The sequence below is a fragment of the Bufo bufo genome, chromosome 2, assembly GCF_905171765.1.
Source record: "Bufo bufo chromosome 2, aBufBuf1.1, whole genome shotgun sequence".
Lineage (NCBI taxonomy): Eukaryota > Metazoa > Chordata > Amphibia > Anura > Bufonidae > Bufo > Bufo bufo.
The window spans coordinates 731251523-731263956 of record NC_053390.1 but is presented as its reverse complement, the minus strand read 5'-3'; the positions used below and the strand labels follow the sequence as shown (position 1 = coordinate 731263956).

Below are 12434 nucleotides of genomic sequence, written 5' to 3'. Positions count from 1 at the left end.
CCCTGACCTTGGAACTGCTATTTGGTATACACAAGTACTTAGTGTACTCTGACCTTGGAACTGCTTTTTAGTATACACAAGTACTCGGCCTGCCCTGACCTTGGAACTGCTATTTAGTAGACACAAGTACTCTGTCTGCCCCGAGCTTGGAACTGCTATTTGGTATACACAAGTACTCAGCCTGCCCTGACCTTGGAACTGATTTTTAGTATACACAAGTACTCAGCCTGCCCTGAACCTGGAATTGCTATTTGGTATACACAAGTACTCAGCCTGCCCTGACTGTTGGACTGTGTTCAGATTGCGTTTTGCCTGTGTCCTTGGTGCTTTGAACCCGTGTCTATGACCCCTATGGGTCTGCAGCCAACTACAGGAGGTGCCAGCCTGGTTGGTTCCTTTTGGCGAAGTCCAGATCCCTGTACAGGGGTTAAAGGGTGAATACCAGGGAACCACCAGAACAACACCCTTAGGTTTAGCCTAAAGGCAAACTGTTTAATTGGCACAGTGGGTCCACACACACTGTCAGTAAAGTATATTATTACAGGCAGGATTACAATGAGAGATAAGTAGGTAACTGCAGTAAAGTGATCTGTACAGACCACGAAATGAAGCCTATTAGACTTAGTGGCCAGTGTGAAAACTGCAGGATTTTATGTTTTTTGTTTATTGACATGGAAAATAAAAAAATAACATCATCAAAAATTCTTAAAAAATATGTTAAACATAAAACATGATTTAAACAATAGGTCATTTTGCGATAACATATTGCCTTTAACAGTGCAGCTTTTAAAGCCCAATTTAAATTTAAGAGTTGACTGTGTAACAGACTTGATTGCAGATTTTGCTGTGAATTTTTAACCTTTTGCAAGGCAAAAAGATAAAACTCTTGCAAATCTGATGTTAAATGTGCTGCAAAATCCACATATATATTATTGCCTGGGATTGGTGGCATAATTCCCCAGATTTTTTTCTTCTCAGCCTTATCCTTTATAGCTTTTAAACTATCTTAAATTTAAGTATTGCTGGAATGTGCACAAAAATTTACAACTATGGGGGAGATTTATCAAAACTGGTGTAAACTAGAACTGGCTTAGTTGCCCATAGCAACCCATCAGATCCCACCTTTCATTTTCCAAAGGAGGTCTGAGAAATGAAAGATGGAATCTGATTGGTTGCTATATGCACTTTTTCTTTACACCAGTTTTGACAAATCTCCCCCTATGTGTTGCATTTTTGGAATGATTTAGGAATAAAATAAGCAACCAGTGATAATTTACATTCACAGCTCCTTGGCTCAACAATAGGCTATGTTATACAACATTTTATTTTTCACATTTATCTAAGAGCCTGATGGAGTGGGAAAAACCTTTTGTAGTAATGCCCACACATTAGGTGAATTTACCTGCAGCAATGATCAGGGATGTATGGGGATGAATGATCGTTACTACGATCACTCCTCCTGGTACAGTTTCCTTGTTTGTCCTCAGAAAATCTTTGTTTACACATGAAAGATGCAAAAAAAAAACCGCTCTCCTTCATTGAGTGATCTACCTTTACACTGGGCAATTATCAGGAATGAGCATTTGTAGGAGCCTTCATTCCCAATAATAACCATGACTCTCAGCCCATGTGAAAGGGCCCAAAGCGGCTATATAAGGGTCTACTACAGATACTTTGAACTCACTATTGACTACTTTGAATTTTGAAGATGACGCTATATGCCCCAGTGAAGGAATCTTTGTAACTACCAAGTATGCCAAATTCATGTACAACATTTGTAAGAAAAACTCACCCTTCAAAACAATGTGCCACTGTCAACACCCATTTCTTCCCTATGAGAACACATCCACAGATGTGCCCACTGGGATCACTCTGTAGAGAGCATTGCCATGGCCATCTACCAGGGCGACTGGTTCTGCCACCAAGTATTCTCTTGCTCATTCGTGCTGCAGGGCGACGTCCGCAATCTGAATAGATATGAACAAACTATACATTAACATCTCATTTATAAAATCTTATTACATAAACTGATAATACTATAATACTATAATACCAGAAAAGTGAGATAAAAAGTCATTCTGTATGACTTGCTTAAGTTGTGTATGGGCCTCCCAACTCTTCCCTGATGGCTGATGTCAGGGGAGACCAGGACTGGACACTTGGTTTTTAACTTTCTGCTCCTTTTGTTTTCAGGTAGATAAGCCAGGAGTCTGGAAGTGGCTTTCTACTATCATCCCGTTCAGGACACATACACCCTAAGTCATGTGCATGGGGGTATCAGGAAAGATAGATATCAACTGAATGAGGTTTCTTGTATATGGCCAGCCTGAGTTACACTTCACAGACTTTGCAGAGTAGAGTTTTGGATTAATAGTAACACATAAAAATCTTGCCTGGGACTTAATACATATACAGTATGTATGTATGTATGTATGTGTATTATTGTAATATATATATATATATATATATATATATATATATATATATATATATAAAAAACACCTTTTGGTAGCAGGTTACATTGCTGACAATATTCTGCCATGCAGACTATAGGTTCTCTAGTTCTCTTCTTTGTCTTACTCCTTCTCTCCTTCTAAAGATCATGCAGAGATCAGTGAGTCTAAGTAGCCTAAGAGGGAGCACATGTCACAGCTTCCTCTCCCTTCCAAAGCTTTTCCTATCACAGACTAGAGCTAGGGGTACAGCCCCTGGCTCCAGTCCGTCTATGCCATCCATACATGGCTAGACTGGGTAACAAATAAATTAAAACTTTGCAGATATCCCCTTGCTGTGGGGTACTGCATAAGGATGCCCTCACCTTCTCCTACACACAAAGGGAGAATAAATTGAAAAGAAAAAAAGTACAACCACACAGTGTCCAAATAATAATGACATCTAGTACAGTCATACAATGAAATATATGTGGCAATCTGAAGTGGTGGTTCAAATAACATAAACTTGCTATTTGGTTTCTGTCTTGCTTTCCTCTGAAACACTATAGTCATTGGAAAGATGAATTACAACATGCAATTGGATTATAAGGGTAACACGATCTTTTAGAATTTCAGATAAATCAATGGGATGGGCCTTCTGTTGCCATTCAATATTACTAAGAGGTTTTTGTCATCTGTATATAAAGTGGTCTATTGAGTCAAATAAATGAAAAACAATTAACACTTAACAGAAATGACCTAAAATACGTGAATGTTACATTTCATAACTTACATCCATTTATTTAGGATAAAACTGCAGAATATCAGTGATGCCCTGATGCAGGTCCAGTTTTACCATCCTGACTGTATTGCCAAGTGTCTTTAATATGGTCTTAGCCCACAGACCTACTGTATGTTACAGTTTGTGTTGACATGGTGTATTCGGTTTTCTCCAAACATGGCTCGGTGTGTTATGGGCAAACATCTTCACTTTTATCTTGTCTGTCCAAAGAACATTGATCCAGAAGTCTTGTGCTTTTTCAGAGAACTTTGCAAACGTAAAGGAGTTCTCTAGGAATGATTTAAAGTGGTCGCAGGCAACCTATCCTAGAATGTGAACAGAAGTGGTTGCAATCACTTGCAGAGCTGACTAAAAGGGTTAAGGGGTGGGGACCACACTACCTTCTGGCACTTGCATATACTATACATTGGTAAGCGTTCCTGTCAGGCTGCTCAGCCATGATCAGAAAGCATCATTTCCATGTACTGTAGGTCAGTGCAGTGTGTTGTGAGCCCCACCCCGTCCTCCTTAGGCAGCTCTGCCAATGGTGGCAACCAGTCCTGTTCACATTCTAGGACAGGTTTCTTTCGCCCATTTTAAATCATTCCTGGACAATTCCTTTATAGAAAGAAGAATATTTTCTTCTAAAACCCTTCCAAACTAGCCATACTTGTTCAGTATTTTTCTCATTGTACAGTTATGTAGATAGGCAGGCTTGAGAAAGGCCCCATTACCTCGGCGGAAGCTTTGCATTTATTATCTTTTACTGGTATTTGAAATGCTCCCTTTCCCTTGGATGGATAGACAGACTGAACAGATAGATAGATAGATAGTTCTGTATATTTTCTTGTCATTCTTTAATTATTCATATGTATGTTCTTGCAACATTCCTAGATCCATCCTTCCTAGAACTGAATCAGTTATTGGTAATATATCAGCTGGACACGTTACATTGACTTCTAATATGACTTTCTAAGCAGTAAGGTTATCCTGTACGTTTTATTATCAATATCGGAGCCTTGCTTTCAGGACATTCATTCTGATTAATGCATCTCATGTCAGACTAATTCATTTATCTGAAAGGTTCTTTACTCAAGGTTTGCCATTTTCCAGAACCTGACCTGATTTTTGCTGAAAAATGTCTGCATTTTACATCACTTTAGATGTGACTGCAGTGTGTGAATTCTGATTTAAGCTGCCAGTTTTTCTCTTTGTGCTGCTTTATATTCTTTTATATCTTTCTGTACCCTTCATGAAGAAACAGTCAGGAGACTATAGTAAGAATATAAGCAGCATTGACTGACATACTACAGACTGCACCATTAAACTGAGAGCAGGCCATCTTAATGGTTTTAGATGAGTACAGTGCTTGGACAGCCTCGGTTATTGTGTTATTGCCATTATTTGACTTTTTGAAGTCTCTGGCAAATGTCTTTGGCAAATATATTTAATAACGTATACTGTTTGGATTTTATTATTGTTCTTTCTAGCCTTAAATGGGGTTTTCTGGTTTGCATCCACATCCATTGAAATCATCCTATATTTTAATTCTGTAATGTATTTCTTTTACCTTTATTGCTCCTATCTCCCGTTCTGGGCTGTGGTCACATGACCATGTCCATGCAGCTATTTTCTATTTCCTGTGATATTATGTCCATACAGGGGCAGTAATAGGGAAGTGTCTATGTAACTAGCTGGTGGGAGGAGCTATAAACTAGCTGGACGTTGTTAGGGGCTGTGATTGAGGAGTGTTTATGTAACTAGTTGGTGGCAGGAGCTATAAGCTAGCTGGGTAGTGTTAGGGGCAGTCAGGGCCGGCGTTAGGGGGGGCAAACTGGGCAATTTCTGGTTCCCCATCACCAAAAGGGGCCCCCTTCCAGTCAGTGGCAGATGACATTCGGGGGCCCAATGCCGACCGAAACGCCCACATACTGTGGTGGGGCACTGGAACGCATAGTTACCTGCCCTGCCGCCGATCCCTGCCATAGGCTTCAGGCCAAGTAGGCCTGAGGCCTATGCGGTAGTGAAATCCCTGCACAGGCGTGCGTGATGACGTCATCGCGCGCGCCTGTCACGGCTTGGAGGTTGTTTGCTGTGACACTTTAGCTGCACATGCTGGTTGCCAGTGGCAACGTGTTTTTGTTATGCATGTGTGTGCGCTTTCACTTTAAGGCTGTTTCCCTTTCCTTCTGGTAAGCACGGGGTTAAGGTGTGTGTTAGGTGAAGCTGGGTGTGGCCTCTTGGCTCTTATAGTCTTGGTGTTGAAAGCCTGAGGGCAGATTAACTTCAGCTTTTTTGGGGGCTGGATGCAATGCTCCTTTTTTGGCATTTCCAGCTGCCCTGTCCTTGAGGGCCACCTTTTGGAACATCAAGGTCCCTGCCTATGTCTACCCTTCCCCATTGTTGTTATGTGTGGTGCTGCACTTATGGGTTGATGTTTGTCTAGTTGTTTGTTCCATCTGTGGTTTGTCTATGGTGTGGTTGATCCCGAATGGTTGCTAGACATGTCCTGTTTGTTGTACCTCTGGAACGGGGTCCCTGGGGTTCCCCAGAGGGGGAACTACAAGACAGCAAGCTGTGACTTCCGGTAAGTGATCTCGTTGTTCTGTTGTCTGTGGTCATCTGGCCACAGGACACTTACCTGCCGTTCTGTTGTTGCTTGCTGTCTCCTCCCTGTTACTAGGCCTGTGGGAGACTCTGATTTATCCGTGTTGTGGATGAATCGGCCTTCTCTTATTCCTGACTTCCATATTGCAGGGACCGATAGGGTCAGCAGGGCACAGGTTTGAGAGTATGACCCCCCTACCATCGAGGGAGGCTCATACAGTCAGGAGGTCAGGGATAGGATGAGGGTGGTGATAGGAGGTGTCCTTCTCCATTATCCTGGCTTCCAGGCCTAGTGGCTTACCTTAATTTCAGACTTTGGACTGTGGGGAGTTTCCCCCACTCCCCACCATGACAGCGCCTGTGCAGGGATGCAGTACAGTGAAGTGTGCGTGCCTGGACATAGGTGAGTATTTAGCTTTTATTTTTTAAATTTTTTATTTTATGTGCCAACTTTGGGGGACATGGGGGGGACACACAGGAGGACATGTAAAGAGACAGTACATCGGTGAGAAATTGCACTATGGGGGCAAATTACTATGTGGGGGAAAAATATTATGGTGGGATTACTGTGTGGGGGCAAATTACTATATGGGGTAATGTGGGGGGAAACTACTGTGTTGGGGTAGTGTGGGGTAAATTACTGTGTGGGGTAGTGTGGGGTAAATTACTGTGTTGGGGCAGTGTGGGGGAAACTACTGTATGTGGGCAGTGTGGGGGAAACTACTGTGTTGGGGCAGTGTGGGGTAAATTACTGTGTGGGGGCAGTGTGGGGTAAATTACTATGTGGGGGCAGTGTGGGGTAAATTACTGTGTGGGGGACGTGTGAGGAGAAACTACTGTGTGGGGGCAGTGTGGGGGAAACTACTGTATGTGGGCAGTGTGGGGGAAACTACTGTGTTGGGGCAGTGTGGGGTAAATTACTGTGTGGGGGCAGTGGGGGGTAAATTACTATGTGGGGGCAGTGTGGGGTAAATTACTATGTGGGGACAGTGTGGGGTAAATTACTGTGTGGGGGACGTGTGGGGGACGTGTGAGGAGAAACTACTGTGTGGGGGCAGTGTGGGGGAAACTACTGTGTGGGGGAAACTACTGTGTGGGGGCAGTGTGGGGGAAACTACTGTGTGGGGGCAGTGTGGGGGAAACTACTGTGTGGGGGCAGTGTGGGGAAACTACTGTGTGGAGTAAATTACTGTGTGGGGGAAACTACTGTGTGGGGGCAGTGTGGGAAAACTACTGTGTGGGGTAAATTACTGTGTGGGGGCAGTGTGGGGGAAACTACTGTTGGTGGCAGTGTGGGAAAACTACTGTGTGGGGTAAATTACTGTGTGGGGGAAACTACTGTGTGGGGGCAGTGTGGGAAAACTACTGTGTGGGGGCAGTGTGGGAAAACTACTGCGTGGGGTAAATTACTGTGTGGGGGAAACTACTGTGTGGGGGAAGTGTGGGGGAAACTACTGTGTGGGGGAAGTGTGGGGGAAACTACTGTGTGGGGGCAGTGTGGGAAAACTACTGTGTGGGGTAAATTACTGTGTGGGGGAAACTAATGTGTGGGGGCAGTGTGGGGGAAACTACTGTGTGGGGGCAGTGTGGGGTAAACTACTGTTTGGGGGCAAACTACTATATGGGGGCAGTGTGGTGGAAATTACTGTGTGGGGAAAATTACTATGTGGGGGAAATTACTGTGTGGTTGGGCAAATTACTATGGTGGGGCAGTGTGGGGGAAATTACTATGTGGGCGGAATTACTATGGGGAAATTACTATATAGGGGCAGTGTCGGGGGCCTTGCTACTGGGGAGGCACTATAGGGGCAATTCTATTATTTCTGTGGAAACTATACAGGGATTATTGCCTGGAGCACAATATAGGGTGTTATTATTACTGGGGGCACTCTAGGGGACATTATAGCTGCTGTGGACACTTTAGGGACATTTGAGGTAATTTATCAAACTGGTGTAGTTGCCCATAGCAACCAATCAGATCTCACCTTTCATTTTTGACAGCTCTTTTGGAAATCCAGTTCTACTTTACACCAGTTTTATAAATGACCCCAATTATGTCTATTAGGGTCACTATTTTTTCAGCAGTATAGTACCTGGGGCATTGGGGAAAACAACAGGTACAGTATTGGGAGTGGCAGCAGGATGACACTGTGGGGACACCAGGATGGGGAGGTTGATGGAAAAATTGAGAAATCTTATCTAACGTGTCTGTGTTACAAACTCTGTATAGACAAAAGAATTTGTCATGACGGTCTGGGTCAAACCGAGAGGAAAGAGACGGTCTACATGACAGGAGATGTCCCTGGATGTAAAAGGTATATTGGTCACTATGACATGTAGAAAGTGTTTCTAAAGGAGAGTTACACTTTAAAGGCTATATCTGTTTGTCTTACCAACCTGCTTCTTGTTTTTTTTCAGTTAAAAGGTTTACCTGGGAATTTGATATGGATGGTCTATTCTCAGGATAGGTCATCAGCATCAAATCAGTAGGGATCAGACTCCTGAAACCCCTGCTGATCAGCTGTTTGAAGAGGCCACACGCTCACAAGAGCTCCGGTGAGCACTGCGGTCTCTTTATAGTTTACCAAGCACAGCGCCGTACATTAGACAGCAGCGATGCTTGGTATTGCAGCTCATCTCCTTTCACTTGAATGGGACTGAACTGCAACTAGGCCATGTGACTGATAGACACTGACATCACTGGCCTCCCAACAGTTGATCGGCAGGTATCCTGGGAGAAGGACGCCAGCCGAGCTGATATTGATGACCTATCCTAAAGATAATCTTATACACCTTGCTTGTTCTGTATTACACTGCAGTTTCTCTGCACAAGAATCTGCATGGAAAAACCATGTGTAATCTGCAATCAGTGCAGGCAGGCTATTTGTGAATGTGTTGTCTGTGCAATATTTATTTTGGGGCCCCACTTAAAATTTTGCCCAGGGCCACACTTTGTCTAAAACCAGCCCTGGAGGCAGTGATAGGGGAGTGTCTATGTAACTAGCTGGTGGGAGGAGCTATAAACTAGCTGGGTGTTGTTAGGGGCAGTGATGGGGGAGTGTCTATGCAACTGGTGGGGGGAGGAGCTATAAACTAGGTGGACGTTGTTGGGGGCGGTGCTAGAGCTGTGATAGAGAAAGGAGAAGTGCATTATGGGTTTGGTTGGATACAGCAACAGGAAGTGCTACATACAGGATCCCCTGATGAGCCCAACTATGTATGGGTGAAATGCGTCGGTATGATGACGCGATAAACTAACACAGCATCTTTTTACTATAATATCAATGTTAAAGCTACCTATAATCAGAATTGGTTTATAATAGTGATATACAAACCTGGACTCTTATTTACTTTATTAATTTATTCTTTTCTGTGCATATTTTTTTTTTTTTTCTTTTGAGACTATTTTGTGCTACTCATCATGGTAGTAATGATCTTTCAGTCAGCACATATTAGAGCCCATAGTATAATACGTTTGGCCCGCACCTGCCTATCCGTGTCCCTAAGTGCAGAGGATTGACTTCGTTTTTTTTTCTTTAAGTTGTCATTTGGGTTATTTTTTTTATTTTTTTTTATAATGATGTAAAATAAAGGTTACGTTTTAGAGGTGGTAGTCTGTGATTGCTGATAACTCTATATACCACCTTTCGTAATATTATACCCACAGACGGGTTCCTGTCTGAACTGTGAGTTCTTTTAATAAGCTTTCTCTAGGCTAATGTTGCCAATAGTAATATTGTTTATTTGATATGTCTGGCTTTTTAAGCACACAAGTGGATAAAAACAATTGGTTGTTTGAAGCTAATGACATTTTTTCTGAAAAATAACTGTCTTTTCCAAACCCGTCGATTCCGTTGAATAAAACAACATTTAGAGATCTGGAATAAAACATTCCGTTTCCGTTGAATAAAACAACATTTAGAGGTGGAAAATCCAGACCTTAGATAATTATATAAAAAATTCCATTAGTCCGAAAGGCCTTCGTATTTTTATCCGTCTAGCTAACTGTATTTGTACTCCTGACCTCCTCAATAAATGGGAATTGGAAGCTTCAGCCAGTTCCCTACCTTTAATGAGTCTTCTGTTAGAACAAGAGAATTTTAACCTTACAGCAACTGAAAAACGTCTCTAACAACTAACTGACACAGCACTCAAATTCAGGGATCACATTGAGTTCTCTAAAAGAGAAACAGAGTTACAAGGCAAAATTAATAGATTTAAGACATCATTAATTGAACGGAAACACAGGCAATTCATTAAAGACCTGACAGAATTCCGTATCAAGACAGCATATGAAAACGTACCATCAAGCCAAAAAGGCTCTGTTGAAGACACTTCCCTGTCTGAAGCTGAAAGTTCAGATTTTGAACTTAATCAACAACAACAATATAACCGTAGGGCAAACTGGAGAGGGAGAGGCCGAAAAAGGGGCCGATATAGATACTCAGGCCCCAGGACCAACTCAAGGGATAATCAACCTATGCTATCTCATCAACCCAAAAAATGGATTGACCAAAATCCTCACCCAATGGACACTGTGATAAATACAGAAAGGGAACAAGGACAGTCTGAGGCAGCAGATGGATTATCCACCTCCTCTTGTGCATCAACACAGTCTTCCTATCTTCATCTTCCAATCCAGTGACTTTTTTAGGCCAAATGCCAACAAACACATACACGTTAAGGGACAGACTTCATCCCCCCAAAAAAACATAGGACAAACTGAGGATAAACTTACAGTGTTAAACCTTTCAGGGATTTCTTTATCTAGAACTGAGGTGGCTGTTCTGGAAAAGGGACTGTCGTATGTACCAACAACCCTTTTTTTAATATTTTCGAATGGGTCAAAGACCTCCATCTTTTCACTAGAAAACTTAGATGGCGAAAAAAATTTGCATCTATAGATCAGAAAAGATGCTCCGAGCTGGGACTAGAACCAGATGACCTGCAGGGGGTAGACACCCTAGTGCAACTATTAAATGAGGAGGATCAGCCTAAAGGGCAAGGTGCCCTTACCACACTTGGGAATAAAAGCCAAAATGCCTCCAAAGACCCTAAATAATGCCAATATAGACCTATTTGTGAAATGAGTGACCAGGGATCTAGAACACATTCACCCTACTAAGATTAAAAATAACTATTCTCAGATAGAGATGGAGGCGCTGAAAGAACTGAGTAACAACAAGAACATCGTGATAAAGCCCTCAGATAAGGGGGCAATGTCACTGTTTTGACACTTCACCAATATAGAGAATTGTGTCTCTCCCTCCTACTGGATAATTATAACTATGAGCGACTGAAGATGGATCCCACCAAGATGTATTCAGCTGAACTGACTTCAATACTACGGGCGGCCTTTGAACACAAACTCATTGATCGTAATGAGTTTGAGTTCCTCAGACCCTCCTTTCCTAGAACAGCCACCTTCTACGCACTTCCAAAAATACAGAAAGGCCTAAACCTACTGAAGGGATGGCCAATTGTGTCAGGTATTGAATCCCTGACCCAGAATGCGGGCACATACATCGATCAGTTACTCCGTCCCTTTGTTGTAGCTTTACCGTCACACTTAAGGGATACCACTGATCTCCTCCAGCGTTTAGACGGGATCACCATTGAACCGGATGTATAGCTGGCCTCTATTGATGTACAGCGATTCCACACAATAAAGGTTTGGCGGCTGCTAAATACTTTATGGACACAAGGTCCAAAGATTTCTTGGAAAATAATTATTTTGTAATTGAACTACTGAATTTTATCCTAACCCACAACTACTTTGTCTTTGAAGGCCACCACCAGCTCAGGGGTACCGCGATGGGTAGCCCTTGTCCGCCCACTTACGCTAATCTACTCCTGGGCTGGTGGGAAGACACTATTGTCTTTGCTGATCCATTAGCTCACTGGACAAAATATATTCTACTTTGGTCCAGATTTATTGATGACATCCGGCTCCTATGGGCAGGTACAGAAGTGAACTTCAAACTTCTTGAATGAATGAACTAAACTCTAACCACATAGGGCTGTACTTTACCTCTGAGCGCCAACATGACTGTATAACCTTCCTGGACACTCAGATTGAACGAGGCGAGAATAAATCCATCAGGACGACCTTATATCGTAAAAAAAACCCCTCAACAAACAGGTTATTGAGATGGGATAGTTTCCATCCTAACCCACTAAAAAGAGGTATACCTAAGGGGCAGTTCCTGAGAATCCGCAGGAACTGCTCTGAACAAGATGACTTTACAGTGGAGGCGTCCAAACTGTTCAAGTGCTTCAAACAGAGAGGCTATCCTGACTCCTGTCTATATGACACGTGGAACAATGCTAACTCGGTTGATCGCCCGACCCTATTTCAATCTAAAAGGAAGGAAAATGGACAAGAGACAATCAGGGTCATTGGTAAATATGATACTGAATCAAAACAAATATGTGATATATTCAGTCGCTATTGGTCATTATTGAAAACTGACCCTGATCTAGAGAAATTCCTTCCTGATAGTCCAGCCATCACCTTCAGACGTAGTCGGAGCATTGGGGACACACTTATTCATAGCCATCTAGAACCCCCTGTAACCAGTACATGGTTACAAAACAGATGTACAAACTATTAA

General features: G+C 42.7%; 1 protein-coding gene across 1 annotated transcript in view; it reads right to left on the bottom strand.

Moving 5' to 3' along the window:
- CORIN (corin, serine peptidase) overlaps positions 1 to 12434 on the bottom strand; it is a 498512-nt gene that overhangs the window by 31483 nt on the left and 454595 nt on the right. The window contains exon 19 of the mRNA XM_040418907.1: positions 1793 to 1967. Coding sequence (XP_040274841.1) covers positions 1793 to 1967 — 175 coding nt within the window. The remainder of the gene's footprint in view (positions 1 to 1792; positions 1968 to 12434) is intronic.